We start from the raw sequence: 21,493 nt of genomic DNA, 5'->3' as shown, positions 1-21,493 counted from the left end.
AGGTGGCGCTGTGGCAAAAAGCCAAGCGGTCTGAAGTGCAACCTCCACAACATAGGTGGCGCTGTAGCAAAAAGCCAAGGGGTCTGAAGTGCAACCTCCACAACATAGGTGGCGCTGTAGCAAAAAGCCAAGCGGTCTGAAGTGCAACCTCCACAACATAGGTGGCGCTGTAGCAAAAAGCCAAGGGGTCTGAACGTGCAACCTCCACAACATAGGTGGCGCTGTAGCAAAAAGCCAAGGGGTCTGAAGTGCAACCTCCACAACATAGGTGGCGCTGTAGCAAAAAGCCAAGCGGTCTGAAGTGCAGCCTCCACAACATAGGTGGCACTGTAGCAAAAAGCCAAGCGGTCTGAAGTGCAGCCTCCACAACATAGGTGGCGCTGTAGCAAAAAGCCAAGGGGTCTGAAGTGCAACCTCCACAACATAGGTGGCGCTGTAGCAAAAAGCCAAGGGGTCTGAAGTGCAGCCTCCACAACATAGGTGGCGCTGTAGCAAAAAGCCAAGCGGTCTGAAGTGCAGCCTCCACAACATAGGTGGCGCTGTAGCAAAAAGCCAAGGGGTCTGAAGTGCAACCTCCACAACATAGGTGGCGCTGTAGCAAAAAGCCAAGGGGTCTGAAGTGCAACCTCCACAACATAGGTGGCGCTGTAGCAAAAAGCCAAGCGGTCTGAAGTGCAACCTCCACAACATAGGTGGCGCTGTAGCAAAAAGCCAAGGGGTCTGAAGTGCAGCCTCCACAACATAGGTGGCGCTGTAGCAAAAAGCCAAGCGGTCTGAAGTGCAACCTCCACAACATAGGTGGCGCTGTAGCAAAAAGCCAAGGGGTCTGAACGTGCAACCTCCACAACATAGGTGGCGCTGTAGCAAAAAGCCAAGCGGTCTGAAGTGCAGCCTCCACAACATAAGTGGCGCTGTAGCAAAAAGCAGCCTCCGAGTTAGCAGACAAATGCTTCTGAACGTCTTCTCTCGGAAGTCGCTGTTTCGCACGGCTCGTGCACGAATTGCTCATTTCTCCTCCCGGCGGAAGTAGTCGGTGTGTCAGCTGACACGTGACGTCACGGAGGTTCACCCGGATGAAAGATGGCGAACACCTATGACACTTTTCTTTTGTAAGTACCGAGAAATGTTGTCAAATGTACGTTAGTTTGCTTTTGTGTGCCAGTCAGGACTTGATCTACTTACTGACTGACCAGTGACTCGGCCAAAGAGGCCAGTAGGCGCTCTTAATCATCTACTTCAACGTTTACGTCACGGACCCTACGACGGAAGCTACTAGCTACAAAACCAAGGAGTTTTTGATGACTACTCGATCATTTAGGAACAGTTTTAGTGGGTACTTGATCATTTAGGAACAGTTTTAGTGAGTACTCGATCATTTAGGAACAGTTTTTGATGAGTACTCGATCATTTAGGAACAGTTTTAGTGAGTACTCGATCATTTAAGAACAGTTTTTAATGAGTACTTGATCATTTAGGAACAGTTTTAGTGAGTACTCGATCATTTAGGAACAGTTTTTAATGAGTACTCGATCATTTAGGAACCGTTTTTAATGAGTACTTGATCATTTAGGAACAGTTTTAGTGAGTATTTGATCATTTAGGAACAGTTTTTAATGAGTACTTGATCATTTAGGAACAGTTTTAGTGAGTACTTGATCATTTAGCAACAGTTTTAATGAGTACTTGATCATTTAGGAACAGTTTAATGAGTAATTGATCATTTAGGAACAGTTTTAATGAGTACTTGATCATTTAGGAACAGTTTAATGAGTAATTGATCATTTAGGAACAGTTTTTAAAGAGTACTCGATCATTTAGGAACAGTTTTAGTGAGTACTCGATCATTTAGGAACAGTTTTTAATGAGTACTCGATCATTAAGGAACCGTTTTTAATGAGTAATTGATCATTTAGGAACAGTTTTAGTGAGTACTTGATCATTTAGATACAGTTTTTAATGAGTACTCGATCATTTAGGAACAGTTTTTAATGAGTACTCGATCATTTAGGAACCGTTTTTAATGAGTACTTGATCATTTAGGAACAGTTTTAGTGAGTACTTGATCGTTTAGGAACAGTTTTTAATGAGTACTCGACCATTTAGGAACAGTTTTAGTGAGTACTTGATCATTTAGGAACAGTTTTTAATGAGTACTCGATCATTTAGGAACAGTTTTAGTGAGTACTTGATCATTTAGATATAGTTTTTAATGAGTACTCGATCATTTAGAAACAGTTTTTAATGAGTACTCGATCATTTAGGAACAGTTTTTGTGAGTACTCGATCATTTAGGAACCGTTTTTAATGAGTACTTGATCATTTAGGAACAGTTTTAGTGAGTACTCGATCATTTAGGAACAGTTTTTAATGAGTACTCGATCATTTAGGAACAGTTTTTGTGAGTACTTGATCATTTAGGAACAGTTTTTAATGAGTACTTGATCATGTAGGAACAGTTTTTAATGAGTACTCGATCATTTAGGAACAGTTTTTGTGAGTACTCGATCAATTAGGAACCGTTTTTAATGAGTACTTGATCATTTAGGAACAGTTTTAGTGAGTACTTGATCATTTAGGAACAGTTTTTAATGAGTACTTGATCATTTAGGAACAGTTTTAGTGAGTACTTGATCATTTAGGAACAGTTTTAATGAGTACTTGATCATTTAGGAACAGTTTAATGAGTAATTGATCATTTAGGAACAGTTTTTAAAGAGTACTTGATCATTTAGGAACAGTTTAATGAGTAATTGATCATTTAGGAACAGTTTTTAAAGAGTACTTGATCATTTAGGAACAGTTTTAATGAGTACTTGATCATTTAGGAACAGTTTTAATGAGTACTTGATCATTTAGGAACAGTTTTAATGTGTACTTAATCATTTAGGAACAGTTTTAATGAGTACTTGATCATTTAGGAACAGTTTAATGAGTAATTGATCATTTAGGAACAGTTTTTAAAGAGTACTTGATCATTTAGGAACAGTTTAATGAGTAATTGATCATTTAGGAACCGTTTTTAAAGAGTACTTGATCATTTAGGAACAGTTTTAATGAGTACTTGATCATTTAGGAACAGTTTTAATGAGTACTTGATCATTTAGGAACAGTTTTAATGTGTACTTAATCATTTAGGAACAGTTTTAATGTGTACTTGATCATCTAGGAACAGTTTTAATGAGTACTTGATCATTTAGGAACAGTTTTAATGAGTACTTGATCATGTAGGAACAGTTTTAATGTGTATTTGATCATTTAGGAACAGTTTTAATGTGTATTTGATCATTTAATAACAGTTTTAATGAGTACTTGATCATTTAGGAACAGTTTTAATGAGTATTTGATCATTTAGGAACAGTTTTAATGTGTATTTGATCATTTAGTAACAGTTTTAATGTGTACTTGATCATGTAGGAACAGTTTTAATGAGTACTTGATCATTTAGGAACCGTTTTAATGAGTGCTTGATCATCTAGGAACAGTTTTTTATGTTCACATACACTCCATGTGTGGATCACATACAGGTAAAAGCCAGTAAATTAGAATATTTTGAAAAACTTGATTTATTTCAGTAATTGCATTCAAAAGGTGTAACTTGTACATTATATTTATTCATTGCACACAGACTGATGCATTCAAATGTTTATTTCATTTAATTTTGATGATTTGAAGTGGCAACAAATGAAAATCCAAAATTCCGTGTGTCACAAAATTAGAATATTACTTAAGGCTAATACAAAAAAGGGATTTTTAGAAATGAAAAATATGAGCATGTACAATACTTAATACTTGGTTGGAGCTCCTTTTGCCTCAATTACTGCGTTAATGCGGCGTGGCATGGAGTCGATGAGTTTCTGGCACTGCTCAGGTGTTATGAGAGCCCAGGTTGCTCTGATAGTGGCCTTCAACTCTTCTGCGTTTTTGGGTCTGGCATTCTGCATCTTCCTTTTCACAATACCCCACAGATTTTCTATGGGGCTAAGGTCAGGGGAGTTGGCGGGCCAATTTAGAACAGAAATACCATGGTTCGTAAACCAGGCACGGGTAGATTTTGCGCTGTGTGCAGGCGCCAAGTCCTGTTGGAACTTGAAATCTCCATCTCCATAGAGCAGGTCAGCAGCAGGAAGCATGAAGTGCTCTAAAACTTGCTGGTAGACGGCTGCGTTGACCCTGGATCTCAGGAAACAAAGTGGACCGACACCAGCAGATGACATGGCACCCCAAACCATCACTGATGGTGGAAACTTTACACTAGACTTCAGGCAACGTGGATCCTGTGCCTCTCCTGTCTTCCTCCAGACTCTGGGACCTCGATTTCCAAAGGAAATGCAAAATTTGCATGGTTGGGTGATGGTTTGGGGTGCCATGTCATCTGCTGGTGTCGGTCCACTCTGTTTCCTGAGATCCAGGGTCAACGCAGCCGTCTACCAGCAAGTTTTAGAGCACTTCATGCTTCCTGCTGCTGACCTGCTCTATGGAGATGGAGATTTCAAGTTCCAACAGGACTTGGCGCCTGCACACAGCGCAAAATCTACCCGTGCCTGGTTTACGGACCATGGTATTTCTGTTCTAAATTGGCCCGCCAACTCCCCTGACTTTAGCCCCATAGAAAATCTGTGGGGTATTGTGAAAAGGAAGATGCAGAATGCCAGACCCAAAAACGCAGAAGAGTTGAAGGCCACTATCAGAGCAACCTGGGCTCTCATAACACCTGAGCAGTGCCAGAAACTCATCGACTCCATGCCACGCCGCATTAACGTAGTAATTGAGGCAAAAGGAGCTCCAACCAAGTATTGAGTATTGTACATGCTCATATTTTTCATTTTCATACTTTTCAGTTGGCCAACATTTCTAAAAATCCCTTTTTTGTATTAGCCTTAAGTAATATTCTAATTTTGTGACACACGGAATTTTGGATTTTCATTTGTTGCCACTTCAAATCATCAAAATTAAATGAAATAAACATTTGAATCCATCAGTCTGTGTGCAATGAATAAATATAATGTACAAGTTACACCTTTTGAATGCAATTACTGAAATAAATCAAGTTTTTCAAAATATTCTAATTTACTGGCTTTTACCTGTACACTCCATGTGTGGATCACATACACTCCATGTGTGGATCACATACACTCCATGCCACCAACTATGTGCACATGGACGCCATTCATCGGATTAAAGGATTAAAAATGCTTCATGAAAACACACCATTTGAAATATTCTGAGCCGATTTCAGACGTTTGGATGAAAATGTAATTCCTATATAGACGGTGGTTTATGTTGATTGTCATTCAGATTGTATGTAAACACTTCTGGCTAAGTTACTGTCCAAATTATCCTTTTTGTGCATGTTTTTGTTACACTGTTTATTCAGCATGTACACAAGTAGTGTGTAATACTGTTTATTCGACATGTACACAAGTAGTGTGTAATACTGTTTATTCAACATGTACACAAGTAGTGTGTAATACTGTTTATTCAACATGTACACAAGTAGTGTGTAATACTGTTTATTCGACATGTACACAAGTAGTGTGTAATACTGTTTATTCGACATGTACACAAGTAGTGTGTAATACTGTTTATTCGACATGTACACAAGTAGTGTGTAATACTGTTTATTCAACATGTACACAAGTAGTGTGTAATACTGTTTATTCGACATGTACACAAGTAGTGTGTAATACTGTTTATTCAACAAGTAGTGTGTAATACTGTTTATTCAACATGTACACAAGTAGTGTGTAATACTGTTTATTCAACATGTACACAAGTAGTGTGTAATACTGTTCATTCAACATGTACACAAGTAGTGTGCAATACTGTTTATTCGACATGTACACAAGTAGTGTGTAATACTGTTTATTCAACATGTACACAAGTACGGTAGTGTGCAATACTGTTTATTCGACATGTACACAAGTAGTGTGTAATACTGTTTATTCAACATGTACACAAGTATTGTGTAATACTGTTTATTCGACATGTACACAAGTAGTGTGTAATACTGTTTATTCGACATGTACACAAGTAGTGTGAATTACTGTTTATTCAACATATACACAAGTAGTGTGTAATACTGTTTATTCAACATGTACACAAGTAGTGTGCAATACTGTTTATTCGACATGTACACAAGTAGTGTGTAATACTGTTTATTCAACATGTACACAAGTAGTGTGCAATACTGTTTATTCGACATGTACACAAGTAGTGTGTAATACTGTTTATTCAACGTGTACACAAGTATTGTGTAATACTGTTTATTCGACATGTACACAAGTAGTGTGTAATACTGTTTATTCGACATGTACACAAGTAGTGTGTAATACTGTTTATTCAACATGTACACAAGTAGTGTGTAATACTGTTTATTCGACATGTACACAAGTAGTGTGTAATACTGTTTATTCAACATGTACACAAGTAGTGTGTAATACTGTTTATTCGACAAGTACACAAGTAGTGTGTAATTCTGTTTATTCAACATGTACACAAGTAGTGTGTAATACTGTTTATTCGACATGTACACAAGTAGTGTGTAATACTGTTTATTCAACATGTACACAAGTAGTGTGTAATACTGTTTATTCGACATGTACACAAGTAGTGTGCAATACTGTTTATTCGACATGTACACAAGTAGTGTGTAATACTGTTTATTCGACATGTACACAAGTAGTGTGCAATACTGTTTATTCGACATGTACACAAGTAGTGTGTAATATTGTTTATTCAACATGTACACAAGTATTGTGTAATACTGTTTATTCGACATGTACACAAGTAGTGTGTAATACTGTTTATTCGACATGTACACAAGTAGTGTGTAATACTGTTTATTCAACATGTACACAAGTAGTGTGTAATACTATTTATTCGACATGTACACAAGTAGTGTGTAATACTGTTTATTCGCCATGTACACAAGTAGTGTGTAATACTGTTTATTCGACATGTACACAAGTAGTGTGTAATACTGTTTATTCAACATGTACACAAGTAGTGTGTATTACTGTTTATTCAACAAGTAGTGTGTAATACTGTTTATTCAACATGTACACAAGTAGTGTGTAATACTGTTTATTCGACATGTACACAAGTAGTGTGTAATACTGTTTATTCAACAAGTAGTGTGTAATACTGTTTATTCAACATGTACACAAGTAGTGTGTAATACTGTTTATTCAACATGTACACAAGTAGTGTGTAATACTGTTCATTCAACATGTACACAAGTAGTGTGCAATACTGTTTATTCGACATGTACACAAGTAGTGTGTAATACTGTTTATTCAACATGTACACAAGTACGGTAGTGTGCAATACTGTTTATTCGACATGTACACAAGTAGTGTGTAATACTGTCTATTCAACATGTACACAAGTATTGTGTAATACTGTTTATTCGACATGTACACAAGTAGTGTGTAATACTGTTTATTCGACATGTACACAAGTAGTGTGTAATACTGTTTATTCAACATGTACACAAGTAGTGTGTAATACTGTTTATTCAACATGTACACAAGTAGTGTGCAATACTGTTTATTCGACATGTACACAAGTAGTGTGTAATACTGTTTATTCAACATGTACACAAGTAGTGTGCAATACTGTTTATTCGACATGTACACAAGTAGTGTGTAATACTGTTTATTCAACGTGTACACAAGTATTGTGTAATACTGTTTATTCGACATGTACACAAGTAGTGTGTAATACTGTTTATTCGACATGTACACAAGTAGTGTGTAATACTGTTTATTCAACATGTACACAAGTAGTGTGTAATACTGTTTATTCAACATGTACACAAGTAGTGTGTAATACTGTTTATTCAACATGTACACAAGTAGTGTGTAATACTGTTTATTCGACAAGTACACAAGTAGTGTGTAATACTGTTTATTCAACATGTACACAAGTAGTGTGTAATACTGTTTATTCGACATGTACACAAGTAGTGTGTAATACTGTTTATTCAACATGTACACAAGTAGTGTGTTATACTGTTTATTCGACATGTACACAAGTAGTGTGTAATACTGTTTATTCGACATGTACACAAGTAGTGTGTAATACTGTTTATTCAACATGTACACAAGTAGTGTGTAATACTGTTTATTCAACATGTACACAAGTAGTGTGTAATACTGTTTATTCAACATGTACACAAGTAGTGTGTAATACTGATGATCTGGTTTGTCGATGGAACAATAATAGAAGTGGTCCAGTTGTTGTTTTAACGAGCTGTTTTATTCATGACCTTAGAGCTATGCTAAATGCTAACTGCTAGCCTCAGACACGTACACAGAATGTTGTACTATAAAGACGCACAACAGCCCGTACTTATAACCACGTGGAGGTCACAGAACAGCTCCATTTCTAAAAGAGGTAAAACAAAAGTAGTGAACAGAAGAAAATATTGATAAATAGTGTGACAACGTCGGACAAGCAGACACACAACACCATATTTGTTTACAGCTGAACTCACTCACGGTGTGTTTTGCACGTGTCAAAGTATTCTGATTTAAGGGTTGATGCATGAAAATGCTCGTCATAATGGGATCATTTTTTCTGGGTCCATGTAAACAGTAACTTTCTAATCAGAGTTATGATCAGATTGAATACATCTTGTGCATGTACGCGTGAAATAGCAGTTTTCATGAAAGCTGTTTTCTTGTGTCCTGGTCTCCGCTCCACTTGGGTGTAACATTACCCGCACCAAATGGTGTGTCAAGTCTGCTTTATACAATTGTCCCTGGCATCATGAGAGACAAAAACCACCATGAGTGATTCAGCATGTTCATGTTTTTTGAAGACAACAATTGTTGTAAACAGAAACAATCTTGGGAATATTTTGTATGAGGCGTTTTGGGCCCTTGGAAGTCCGGGAGCTGAAGGCAAGTGCGTGTGTTTGCTTAATGTAAAGTCTTGTTTTTTTCCTGGTCAGGCGCACCACACCTGATACCTTTTACCTGGAGGCTTGTGACCATGGCTGTGGGGACGTGTTGGCCATCGATAGGGTGTCAACCGACATGACTCTCACCGGTAGGTTTTTGTACTTTAATACTCACGCATCGTTTCTTCAAGGGGTCATTCAGGTTCACGTCTTGAAACTAGGGCTGGGCGATATATCGCGGGTTTGTCTCTGTGCGATATAGAAAATGACAATATCGTGATATCGAGTATACGTTCTCACGCAGTTGCTTTTAGCTGCGGGCATTACACTACAGGCTCTCCTCACTCTTTCCTGTCTCTGCTTCTCACAGACAGACAAGCGCACCTTCTTACACACGTCCAGAGGTGGGTAGTAACGCGCTACATTTACTCCGTTACATCTACTTGAGTAACTTTTGGGATAAATTGTACTTCTAAGAGTAGTTTTAATGCAACATACTTTTACTTTTACTTGAGTATATTTATAGAGAAGAAACGCTACTTTTACTCCGCTACTTTTATCTACATTCAGCTCGCTACTCGCTACTAATTTTTATCGATCTGTTAATGCACGCTTTGTTTGTTTTGGTTTGTCAGACAGACCTTCATAGTGCCTGCGTTTCAACAAATACAGTCACTGGTGACGTTCACTCCGTTCCACCAATCAGATGCAGTCACTGGTGACGTTAGACCAATCAAACAGAGCCAGGGGTCACATGACCTGACTTAAACAAGTTGAAAAACTTATTCGGGTCTTACCATTTAGTGGTCAATTGTACGGAATATGTACTGTACTGTGCAATCTACTAATAAAAGTTCCAATCAATCAAAAATGTGAAGGAAAAAAGACCGTTTTTTTTATTTCAACCGTACTTCCCGTCAAAAGCCTAAAGACTGACTGCGCAGTTCCTGTCTTCACAATAAAAGTGCCGCTTCATCGCGCCTGCGCTTTCAAAATAAGAGTCTCCGAAAGCCAGCGCAAACAAGCTAGCAAGCTACGGAGTTTGCCGCCAATGTATTTCTTGTAAAGTGTATAAAAACGAATATGGAAGCTGGACAAATAATATGCCAAAAACCAACCACTTTCATGTGGTATTGGACAGAAAGGAAGACTTTTTTTCTCTTCCATTCGAAAATGTGGACGTTATCATCACTACTGTCTGATTCCAATCAATGCAAGTCATCAGAATCAGGTAATACACCAACTTATATTCTTGTCTTCATGAAAGAAAGGAATCTATATGTGTTAAACATGCATGTATATTCATTAAAACACCTTTAACATGTAAACAAAAACGGCAAAATAAATAAATATAAATTATATACTGTATATATCAATGTATGTGTATATATATATATATCTATATATACATATATATATATATATATATATATACACATATGATATGTGTGTGTATGTTACTCATTAGTTACTCAGTACTTGAGTAGTTTTTTCACAACATACTTTTTACTTTTACTCAAGTAAATATTTGGGTGACTACTCCTTACTTTTACTTGAGTATTAAATCTCTAAAGTAACAGTACTCTTACTTGAGTACAAATTCTGGCTACTCTACCCACCTCTGCACACGTCACATACTGTCACGTCATACGTCACATACGTATACGCCCTCCCCAAGCAGAGAGGTAGCAGCATGGGTAACGTTAGCTGTGATGCTAGCGGAGTGGTGCGAGTGGTAATACGAGAGAAAGAAGGGGCGAATCTGGTAACAAATGGAGGAATAATTAATTCCTTAAGAAAAACAGCAGGGGGTCCATCGTCTGGCGGTGGTTTGGCTTCAAGTGGGAATATGTCGAACAGACAACCGTAATTAGTCAAGTGTGGGGCAAAAACGTTGCTATAAAATGTAGCATTACTGCTGTAACAAACAGTTCAGGGTATCCCAAGTTACCGGAGTGTGTTAGGTAAGGAGGAGGAGTTTTGTTCCTCCAGAGTTGTTGCCGTAGGGCTATGACGTAGGGTCTGTGTGGTTGTGGAAGGAGGTGTGTGATGTTGACATTAAAGAAGCGGTGGCTACCGAACCTGCTCTAATGTCTCCCATTTATTATTTTATTAGATAAGTACACTGTATAGGTGAACCCAGGAGACACGGCTGCACTGCTAATATGTAGCATCATTTGAAAAGTCACCTGCTAGAGCAGGGGTGTCAAACTCAAATACAGAGTGGGCCAAAATTTAAAACTGAACAAAGCCGTGGGCCAAGATTGAACAAATTAACCTTTTTGATAGGGACCCAAACAAGTTTTGCATTAAATATGGAACAAGCAAGGCTTATATAACTTTATAGTAACATGCAAAATCGAGTTTCAAATAATAATAATAATAATAAAAATAATTTAAAAATATCAATGGCTTATCAAATACAATTTAAATAAAAATTGAATGCCTCTTTTCTATTTGCAGCCTTCTGAGGTAAATATCAACATTAACTTTTTCCAAATTTGAAAATAAAATAATGAATAAACCAACCATTCAGGACTTTAAACTGCTCAGTTTGCAACACACTGATCTAATCTGATGTGCCCAAGCCAGATACCTGACATGTTTTCTTGGATGCTAGTTCATTAATGTCGGGGCTCAGGCTTTGAGCTGAAGCATCCCTCATTATCGAACGAAGGTGTTCATCAGTCATTATATCTCGTATTCCACAGTCTTGGGGGCGTGCCTTACAGGCACTGCTTTTAACGTCCTCTACGAGCTGACGTCACGTCCGTTTGTCATCCCTTCTAACAACGTGCCCGCCCAGTCACAAGATATGAGCGGCTCCTGTACGCACACACACGTAAATGCAAAGCATACTTCATCAACAGCGATACAGTTTACACTGAGAGTGGCCGTATAAGCAACTTTAACATTGTTAGAAATATGCGCCACACTGTGAATCCACACCAAACAAGAATGACAAACGCATTTTGGGAGAACATCCGCACAGTAACACAACATAAACACAACAGAAGAAATACCCAGAACCCTTTGCAGCACTAACTCTTCCGGGACGCTACAATATACACCCCCCCTCTCCACACACACACACCCACACACCTTGTAGCGTCCAGGAAGTGTTCGTGCTGCAAAGGGTTCTGGGTATTTGTTCTGTTGTGTTTATGTTGTGTTACTGTGCGGTTGTTCTCCCGAAATGTGTTTGTCATTCTTGTTTGGTGTGGATTCACAGTGTGGCGTATATTTCTACCAATGTTAAAGGTTTGTATACTGGCACTCTCAGTGTAACCTGTATCGCTGAAGATCAAGTATGTGTTGCATTCACTTCTGAGTGCGTGCTAAAGCCGCACATATTATGTAACTGAGCCAGCACTCGTTGGACTGGACGAAAAGAAGACGTTACAATTCTCGGGAGGGGCACTGAAATTTGGGAGTCTCCCGGGAGCTTTGGCAAGTATGAGAATTAGTGGTGTTGTACCGCGGCACCGCCGCTGTATATAATCGGCGGGCCAGCTCTAGTGTTAATTTGATATCACCTCACGGGCCAAGTGAAATGACACGGCGGGCCAAATTTGGCCCGCGGGCCAGAGTATGACACCCATGTGCTAGAAAATGAAGAGTGCTTACTGCGCACGTCAATATCTCCGTTCGGTGCCACACGTCCACACAATCAAAATGCAGAGGCAAACATTTCCAGATCAACACCGTATGAAAAAAAAATAGTGATTTTTTTTTTTTAGTTGTGATTTCCTTCTCTGCATGAAAGTTTAAAAGTAGCATATATCAATGCAGTATGAAGAAGAATGTTTTAATGTAGACACATAGAATCATCATACTGCTGTCGTTATATGCATCAAGTGTTCATTCAAGGCTAAGGCAAAATATCGAGATAAATATCGTGTATCGTGATATGGCCTTAAAATATTGCGATGTTAAAAAAAGGCCATATCGCCCAGCCCTACTTGAAACCAAATCTTACTCTTTGGCTTTAAATCCAGTTGTTTGACCTCATTTATTCTTAGAAGGGAGAGGTTTCTGACACTAACAACTCTGTCCGTAGTTGTATCCTGCTTCCAAAAGTACATTGCAACTCCTGTGCAGCACTTTGTGAAACCTGTACGGTTTTTCAAACGGTGCTACAGTGATTGGATTAGGTAAAGTAGTTTTCTTGGCCAGTCATTGATGCTTGCTCTTGTTCTTGCCTGCTGCAGTAAAGAAGGACATTCCTGCATCAGCTGAGACCAGGCCAATATGTGGAGTCATGGGGACCGTGCGTCTGGTGGCAGGTAGTCTCTTCCACTGGGAACTGGGTTATTCCATACAGTCTATGTCACCATGCCTGTCTTAGGTATGTACCTGATTGTCATTACCAAGAAGACCAAGGTGGGCGATCTCTTTGGCCACGTCGTATGGAAGGCTTTGGATTTTGACATCATCTCCTACAAGAAGACAATAATACATCTAACAGACAACCAGGTAGAAGTTTACTTTTGGTGTACAGTCCATACTCACTATTTGTGAGGGCCTCTTGTGAGAAGCAAATACACGCAAGTCATTGGGATGGCCAGGAAAACGTTGTAATTAAAGGGGAACTGCACTTTCTTTGGAATTCTGCCTGTCGTTGACAATCATTATAAGAGACAAGAAGACAAACGTTGTTTTTTTTTGTTTTTTGTTTTTTGCATTACAACATGTAAAAATCGTCTCGTTTCTGGTGGCTAGCAATGCCGTTAACGGGAGCAATCAATTCTACCTGTAAATCACCCATTGGAGAACCACCTGAGGTTATTCCGAAAATGATCGACACCGCTCTCAAAGTGTGCCAGGGTTTTCTGGAGAGTTTACAGCACGCTGACATCGACACCAGCTCAATCCTTTACAAAGCAGGAGTGGGACAAGTTTATCCATGCCTACTATTTGGTTGTTCAGTGAGTAAGGGGAACACTTTCCTAGTGTGAATTGCTCATCATCAACCCTAGGTATGTCCGATAATATCGGACTGCCGATAAATGCTTTAAAATGTAATATCGGAAATTATCGGTATTGGTTTCAAAATTATCGGTATCGGTTTCAAAAAGTAAAATGTATGACTTTTTAAACGCCGCTGTGTACACGGACGTAGGGAGAAGTACAGAGCGCCAATAATCCTTAAAGGCACTACCTTTGTGTGCCGGCCTAGTCACATAATATCTACGGCTTTTCACACACACAAGTGAATGCAAGGCATACTTGGGCAACAGCTATACAGGTCACACTGAGGGTGGCTGTATAAACAAATTTAGCACTGTTACAAATATGCGCCACAGTGTGAACCCACACCAAACAAGAATGACAAACACATTTCGGGAGAACATCCGCACCGTAACACAACATAAACACAACAGAACAAATACCCAGAACCCCTTGCAGCACTAACTCTTCCGGGACGCTACTTAATACACCCCTCGCTACCCCCTACCCCCCCACCTCAACCTCCTCATGCTCTCTCAGGGAGAGCATGTCCCAAATTCCAAGCTTCTGTTTTGAGGCATGTTAAAAAAAATAATGCACTTTGTGACTTCAATAATAAATATGACAGTGCCATGTTGGCATTTTTTCCTTAACTTGAGTTGATTTATTTTGGAAAACCTTGTTACATTGTTTAATGCATCCAATGGGGCATCAAAACAAAAGTAGGCAAAATAATGTGTTAGTTCCACGACTGTGTATATATATATCGGAATCGGTAATTAAGCGTTGGACAATATCGGAATATCAGATATCGGCAAAAAAGCCATTATCGGACATCTCTAATCAACACATATTTCAATTGTCATTCCGACATGAAATGGAAGCTTTAAGTTATGGCCCGATATATGAAAGATGAATTGTCTTGACAAATACATAACTTAATGCATCTTAACACAGCACTAACAACAGGGAACACATCTTTAGGTAACTGTATACTACAATAAACTGTATATGTGATATGTATACAGTAAATTAGGGCTTTCAAATTATATATTTTTTTATTCCGATTCATCACATTTTGGAATTTGGAGTAATCATGATTAATCACAGGTGCTTACTCGTTTGCATAATTGAAATTAGCTTGAGAAAAGACCCCAATATTTGTACACAAATACAAACCCCAAAACCAGTGAAGTTGGCACGTTGTGTAAATGGTAAATAAAAACAGAATACAATGATTTGCAAATCCTTTTCAACCATTATTCAATTCAATAGACTACAAAGACAAGATATTTAACGTTAAACTGGAAAACTTTATTTTTTGCAAATATTAGCCCATTTGGAATTTGATGCCTGCAACATGTTTCAAAAAAGCTGGCACAAGTGGCAAAAAAGACTGAGAAAGTTGAGGAATGCTCATCAAACACTTATTTGGAACATCCCACAGGTGAACAGGCTAATTTTCTTTTCTGCCCCCCTCTTCCTTGTGGAAGGGGTGGGCACAGGTCCGGTGGCCATGGATGAAGTGCTGGCTGTCCAGAGTTGGGACCCGGGGTGGACCGCTCGCCTGTGCATCGGTTGGGGACATCTCTGCGCTGCTGACCCGTCTCCGCTCGGGATGGTCTCCTGCTGGCCCCACTATGGACTGGACTCTTACTATTATGTCAGATCCACTATGGACTGGACTCTCACTATTATGTTAGATCCACTATGGACTGGACTTTCACAATATTATTTATGCTAGATCCACTCGACATCCATTGCATCCGGTCTCCCCTAGAGGGTTCCGGGGGGTCACCCACATCTGCGGTCCTCTCCAAGGTTTCTCATAGTCATTCATATTGACATCCCACTGGGTTGTGAGTTTTTCCTTGCCCTTATGTGGGCACTGTACCGTGGATGTCGTTGTGGCTTGTGCAGCCCTTTGAGACACTTGTGATTTAGGGCTATATAAATAAACATTGATTGATTGATTGATTGATTGAATCACTTTAAAAATGTATTCAAAAAGCGTCAATACTTTATTTACCTTCTGTAACCTGTATTATAACCAAACTGTAGCAACATTGTTATTGTAAGCGTGAACACTGAGGAACTATTTTTCCAGCGTAGTAACACATTGGCATGCTACGGTAGTAGCCGTAAGCTAGCTTTTGAGTTTGTAATGGAGCATATCTTGGATGAAGCAAAACGACCAAGACAACCTAAACTTTGGGGAACAACCATACACACGCCAAGGTTTAAGGTCAGCAAGAACATTTACTGGACCTTTCGGATTGAATGCCATTTTTATGTCAAGCTGCACATACATAGAATGTTGATTGTAGTGTTGCTGAATTTCTATCCTGTTCCAGATGCAAGACAGCAAGACCTACTTGTCCATGATCAACAATGTCCTCCGTACAGCCAGCTTCTACTTTGCAACAGACTATGATCTTACCCACACTCTGCAGCGGCTGGCCAACACCAGTCCTGAATTTCAGGAGATGAGCCTCCTGGAGAGGGTAAGTGAATTGTCCAGTCTGTCAGTACGTGTCCATGCACTAATTTCCAAATAGTTTGGCTCTAAATAAGTCTCCTACAGCCCATGGAAAATGCATGTCTTAATCCGATCGTGTTTGGTTTTTGGAAAGTCGGACGAATACACCTGGATTATGCGATTGTAAAACAGATCTCTCGATAACCGGAGAGGACCCTTTGTATCCAATGTTCCCTCTAATTTTTCATGTGTGTGAGCAAACGCAAAAACTCCCTGAGCATTCAGTGGAGCCCATGTGAGCAACATCAGACGTGCACACTGTGGCTACACCAGCAGCACACCTGTCCCAAACCTGACTAAATAACAAGTTCAATCTCCATCCATCCATCCATTTTCTACCGCTTGTCCCTTTCGGGGTCGCTGGGGGTGTTGGAGCCTATCTCAGCTGCATTCGGGCGGAAGGCGGTGTACACCCTGAACAAGTCTCCACCTCATCGCAGGGCCAACACAGATAGACAGAGAACATTCTCTTATTATTATAATCAAATGAAAGCAGTCATTTCCATGAGATGATTTTCTAATATAAGTGTTTAGGCCCACTTACAATGACAATAACAAAAAATATTGTTTTTCATGAACTGTGTACTGTGAACTTGTATTATTTGTCTGGGTGGAGGTCCTGCTTTGGAAATAGTTTGTACCCCTTTCAGACATTGCATTTAGTTCCTATTAAAACATTCACATGTTGCACAATGAGATGTAAGCAGGGGATCATGTGTACATTCCTGCAACTTCCTGTTTGTAAAAAATATATTAGTATTTATTTAATATACTAACAGCATTTCATGATTAATATTTATAAATGAAGATTCCTAATAAGTGACACTAGAATAAGCACACATTTGATTGGTAAATCATAGTGTAACGACCTGGAATGACACTTTATGTGTGGTGTTGGAGTTGTCCGACTTTTTGTGTGGCTGTAAACGTATCACTGGCTAAGTGCCATATGTGCATGTGTTGGCGCAAGTGAGAAAGCGCGAGCGGCTGCTGTTGATATAACAAAGTTGCTTTTGGTCTGGTTTGTACTGCAGAGAATGACCACTTTTGCTAGATATACTTTTTTTTACTAATGTTTTGGTGATGTGTTTATGGCCGACAATAAAGAGTTTTCCTCAGTAAAGTGATCGATGGAATTCATGTCCTCAAAGCGTCTCGACAGACGTTACAATATTTGAACAATGATGACGAAAACTGTTTTCTCTGTCGTGTCCGTGTGTCGAAAATTGTTATGCGCTTATTTTTTTATTTGATTTTGTGCGTGGCATAGATTTGTCGTGCGCAGAGGACGCTTGAGCAGTGCACAATTGCACAGGGGCGCACCTTAGAGGGAACGTTGTTTGTATCACGCATGCGCCAGTCTCGAAGCACAGGATATAACACGGAATCATTCAATAAAAAGATAGCAACAATTGTATTGGAGAGGAGAATGTTTATTTGCTTCACAAATGAAAAGAACACAACATTTTGAAGGGCATCAATGGTAGAAAAAAAACAAAAATGTATCTAATAAGGCCACTAAGGAAATGTAGAATGTTGGCTTCATTTGGACTCCTGCACAAAATACAAGTGAGGTGAAAGAGAATGAAGCAGGTATATTCAAGGCAAATGATAAAGTACACAAACCTCTTCACGTTGCATTTGTGTACTCCAAACTGGTGAACAATAACTCCGTATTCACACAACTGGCAAGATAGTCCAGAACAGTAGCAACCTTCATCTGAAACAGTATCAGTCGGGGCACAAGATAGTCCACAACAATAATAACCTTCATCTGGAACAGTAACAGTCAGGCCACAAGATAGTCCAGAACACTGGCAACCTTCATCTGGAACAGTATCAGCCGGGGCACAAGATAGTCCAGAACACTGGCAACCTTCATCTGGAACAGTATCAGCCGGGGAACAAGATAGTCCAGAACAGTGGCAACCTTCATCTGGAACAGTATCAGTCAGGCCACAAGATAGTCCAGAACAGTGGCAACCTTCCTCTGGAACAGTATCAGCCGGGGCACAAGATAATCTAGAACAGTGGCAACCTTCCTCTGGAACAGTATCAGCCGGGGCACAAAATAATCTAGAACAGTGGCAACCTTCCTCTGGAACAGTATCAGCCGGGGCACAAGATAATCCAGAACAGTGGCAACCTTCATCTGGAACAGTATCAGTCAGGCCACAAGATAGTCCAGAACAGTGGCAACCTTCATCTGGAACAGTAACAGCCGGGGCACAAGATAGTCCAGAACAGTGGCAACCTTCATCTGGAACAGTATCAGCCGCGGCACAAGATAGTCCAGAACACTGGCAACCTTCATCTGGAACAGTATCAGTCAGGCCACAAGATAGTCCAGAACAGTGGCAACCTTCATCTGGAACAGTATCAGCCGGGGAACAAGATAGTCCAGAACAGTGGCAACCTTCCTCTGGAACAGTATCAGCTGGGGCACAAGATAGTCCACAACAATAATAACCTTCATCTGGAACAGTATCAGTCAGGCCACAAGATAATCCAGGACAGTGGCAACCTTCCTCTGGAACAGTATCAGCCGGGGCACAAGATAATCTAGAACAGTGGCAACCTTCCTCTGGAACAGTATCAGCCGGGGCACAAGATAATCTAGAACAGTGGCAACCTTCCTCTGGAACAGTATCAGCCGGGGCACAAGATAATCCAGAACAGTGGCAACCTTCATCTGGAACAGTATCAGTCAGGCCACAAGATAGTCCAGAACAGTGGCAACCTTCATCTGGAACAGTAACAGCCGGGGCACAAGATAGTCCAGAACAGTGGCAACCTTCATCTGGAACAGTATCAGCCGCGGCACAAGATAGTCCAGAACAGTGGCAACCTTCCTCTGGAACAGTATCAGCTGGGGCACAAGATAGTCCACAACAATAATAACCTTCATCTGGAACAGTATCAGTCAGGCCACAAGATAATCCAGAACAGTGGCAACCTTCTTCTGGAACAGTATCAGCCGGGGCACAAGATAATCTAGAACAGTGGCAACTTTCCTCTGGAACAGTATCAGCTGGGGCACAAGATAGTCCACAACAATAATAACCTTCATCTGGAACAGTATCAGTCAGGCCACAAGATAATCCAGGACAGTGGCAACCTTCCTCTGGAACAGTATCAGCCGGGGCACAAGATAATCCAGAACAGTAGCAACCTTCCTCCTGAACAGACAAGATAGTCCAGAACAATAGCAAGATATTTGAAAAAACTCTCTGCTGCTGGTGTTTCTGCTCAGATACATTCTTGGTAGCAGCGTCATGTTCTTAACACAATGTTTCATGAATTGATTAACTCCCATGAATTGATTAACGTGGACCCCGACTTAAACAAGTTGAAAAACGTATTGGGGTGTTACCATTTAGTGGTCAATTGTACGGAATATGTACTGTACTGTACAATCTACTAGTACAAGTTTCAGTCAATCAATTCTTGATGCTGTCTGCTATTTAACATCATAGCCCTTGGAGACCTAATATTTGTGTCAATATTACAGTACTACAGAGCTAGCTTGTTCACTTGTAAGGAGCGCAGATGCCTTGTTATGGTGTGACGTCATGGGTCAAGCAGAAAAGCAGTACATGTATCTGCTAAAAGGAAATAAGTGCCCCCCAGTGTACGGGAGGCCCACGGCTTATGACCAGTAGTCGCATTAGGGAATGTGCATGGACACATGGCTGTCACATGTCTGTGTGAAAATACAAAAAACTGAGCTATTTGAGAAATCACACTAATTTAGTTCATAAAAACTTAGTGACTAATAGGCAGATACAGAATAATGTTATCTATCTTAGATTATTTTGGAGCCCAGAGGTTTTGTTGGCCCACATTACCTTAGTTCCACTAAAAAGTCTCTCGCCACATCACACTTTTTATCCGGGAAATGGAAATTCAGCTTTTCTGAACTTAAAATGAGGCTGTCGTGAATCATACAAATTAGTTTTTATTGAAGGAGGCGGGGTTGTTGATGTTTTGCAGAAGCGTAGGTGTGATGCAGGTACGGTCCCTTGTCCCTTTACTGTAGCCAAGGGATGTTTCAGGTAGGCATTGGCGATATTGGAGACAGAACCATTTGGAATCTTCAACTGGTGTGTGTTTGGAGAGCGCAACACATGGCGGTGTCTCTGGCTCCGCTCCTTCACTCAGCGGGTGTGACTCTGCAGCATGTGTATCAAAGAACACCTCAAAGAAGTGACGGCCAAAGTGTCATGGAGGGTCTCACTAATATGACGTCTTGCCGGCACTAGCTGGGTCGCATCCGCCAAGGTGTTGTGAAACTCCACAAAACCCTGGTGTTTTCCGCAGCTGAATACTGTGCCCCAGCCTGGTGCCACCAAGCCATAAACAACGCTCTTCGGACCATAACTGGCTGCCTGAAAGCCAGCCTCATGTGTCACCTGCTATTTTAGAGGGTATTGTCCCGGCCGGTCTGCGACGAGAGGCCGCTACCCTCGCCCAAGCAAGGAAAGTGGGAGACATGACAGCACTGTCCAGGACTGTTACATCCAGGATTCGGGAGGCGGTATTAGAGGAGAGGAAGTGCCACTCCGACAATGGACTATGCTGAAGCACATGCAAACTTGAAATCATCTTTAAGGAAGTGTGTCCTGGTGAAGGGAGCATGATGTAAGTGTGGGGAGCCAGAGCAGATACATAATCAGAAACTGCACCCTGCATGTACCACCTTCGGACTGCACCCTGCATGTACCACCTTCAGACTGCACCCTGCATGTACCACCTTCGGACTGCACCCTGCATGTACCACCTTCGGACTGCACCCTGCATGTACCACCTTCGGACTGCACCCTGCATGTACCACCTTCGGACTGCACCCTGCGTGTACCACCTTCAGAGGCTGGCCTCTTCCATGTGGCGTCTGAGACAAGGTACACTACTGAGCTGGGCATCTGATGATGAAGAAGAAGAAAAAGAATCCTTCAAGCGGTGTGGCTTCATAGCTTACTAAAGTAGTACTAAAATATTTTGACAGGTTTTTGAGTTTTGATTTTTATTATAATAGTATGATATATTATTATCACTATTATTATCATTTCTAATGTAACAATAATCAAAGAAGCGTTTGA

General features: G+C 40.3%; 1 protein-coding gene across 2 annotated transcripts in view; it reads left to right on the top strand.

Moving 5' to 3' along the window:
* The first annotated feature begins 966 nt into the window (after positions 1-966).
* Positions 967-21,493, top strand: part of LOC133605080 (phosphatidylinositol-3-phosphatase SAC1-B) — a 41,116-nt gene continuing 20,589 nt past the window's right edge. The window contains exons 1-5 of one of the 2 annotated variants that reach the window (XM_061958406.2): positions 967-1,109; positions 8,957-9,054; positions 13,117-13,191; positions 13,254-13,381; positions 16,210-16,359. In XM_061958406.2, the coding sequence (XP_061814390.1) occupies positions 1,081-1,109; positions 8,957-9,054; positions 13,117-13,191; positions 13,254-13,381; positions 16,210-16,359 (480 nt within the window). In that variant the 5' untranslated portion in view covers positions 967-1,080. Of the gene's footprint in view, positions 1,110-1,175; positions 1,330-8,956; positions 9,055-13,116; positions 13,192-13,253; positions 13,382-16,209; positions 16,360-21,493 lie in introns of those variants that run through there. The other variant, XM_061958415.2, reaches the window with a different exon arrangement.

The sequence above is a fragment of the Nerophis lumbriciformis genome, linkage group LG04, assembly GCF_033978685.3.
Source record: "Nerophis lumbriciformis linkage group LG04, RoL_Nlum_v2.1, whole genome shotgun sequence".
NCBI lineage: Eukaryota > Metazoa > Chordata > Actinopteri > Syngnathiformes > Syngnathidae > Nerophis > Nerophis lumbriciformis.
The sequence above is the reverse complement of the archived record's forward strand: the minus strand, read 5'-3'. Positions and strand labels throughout refer to the sequence as shown.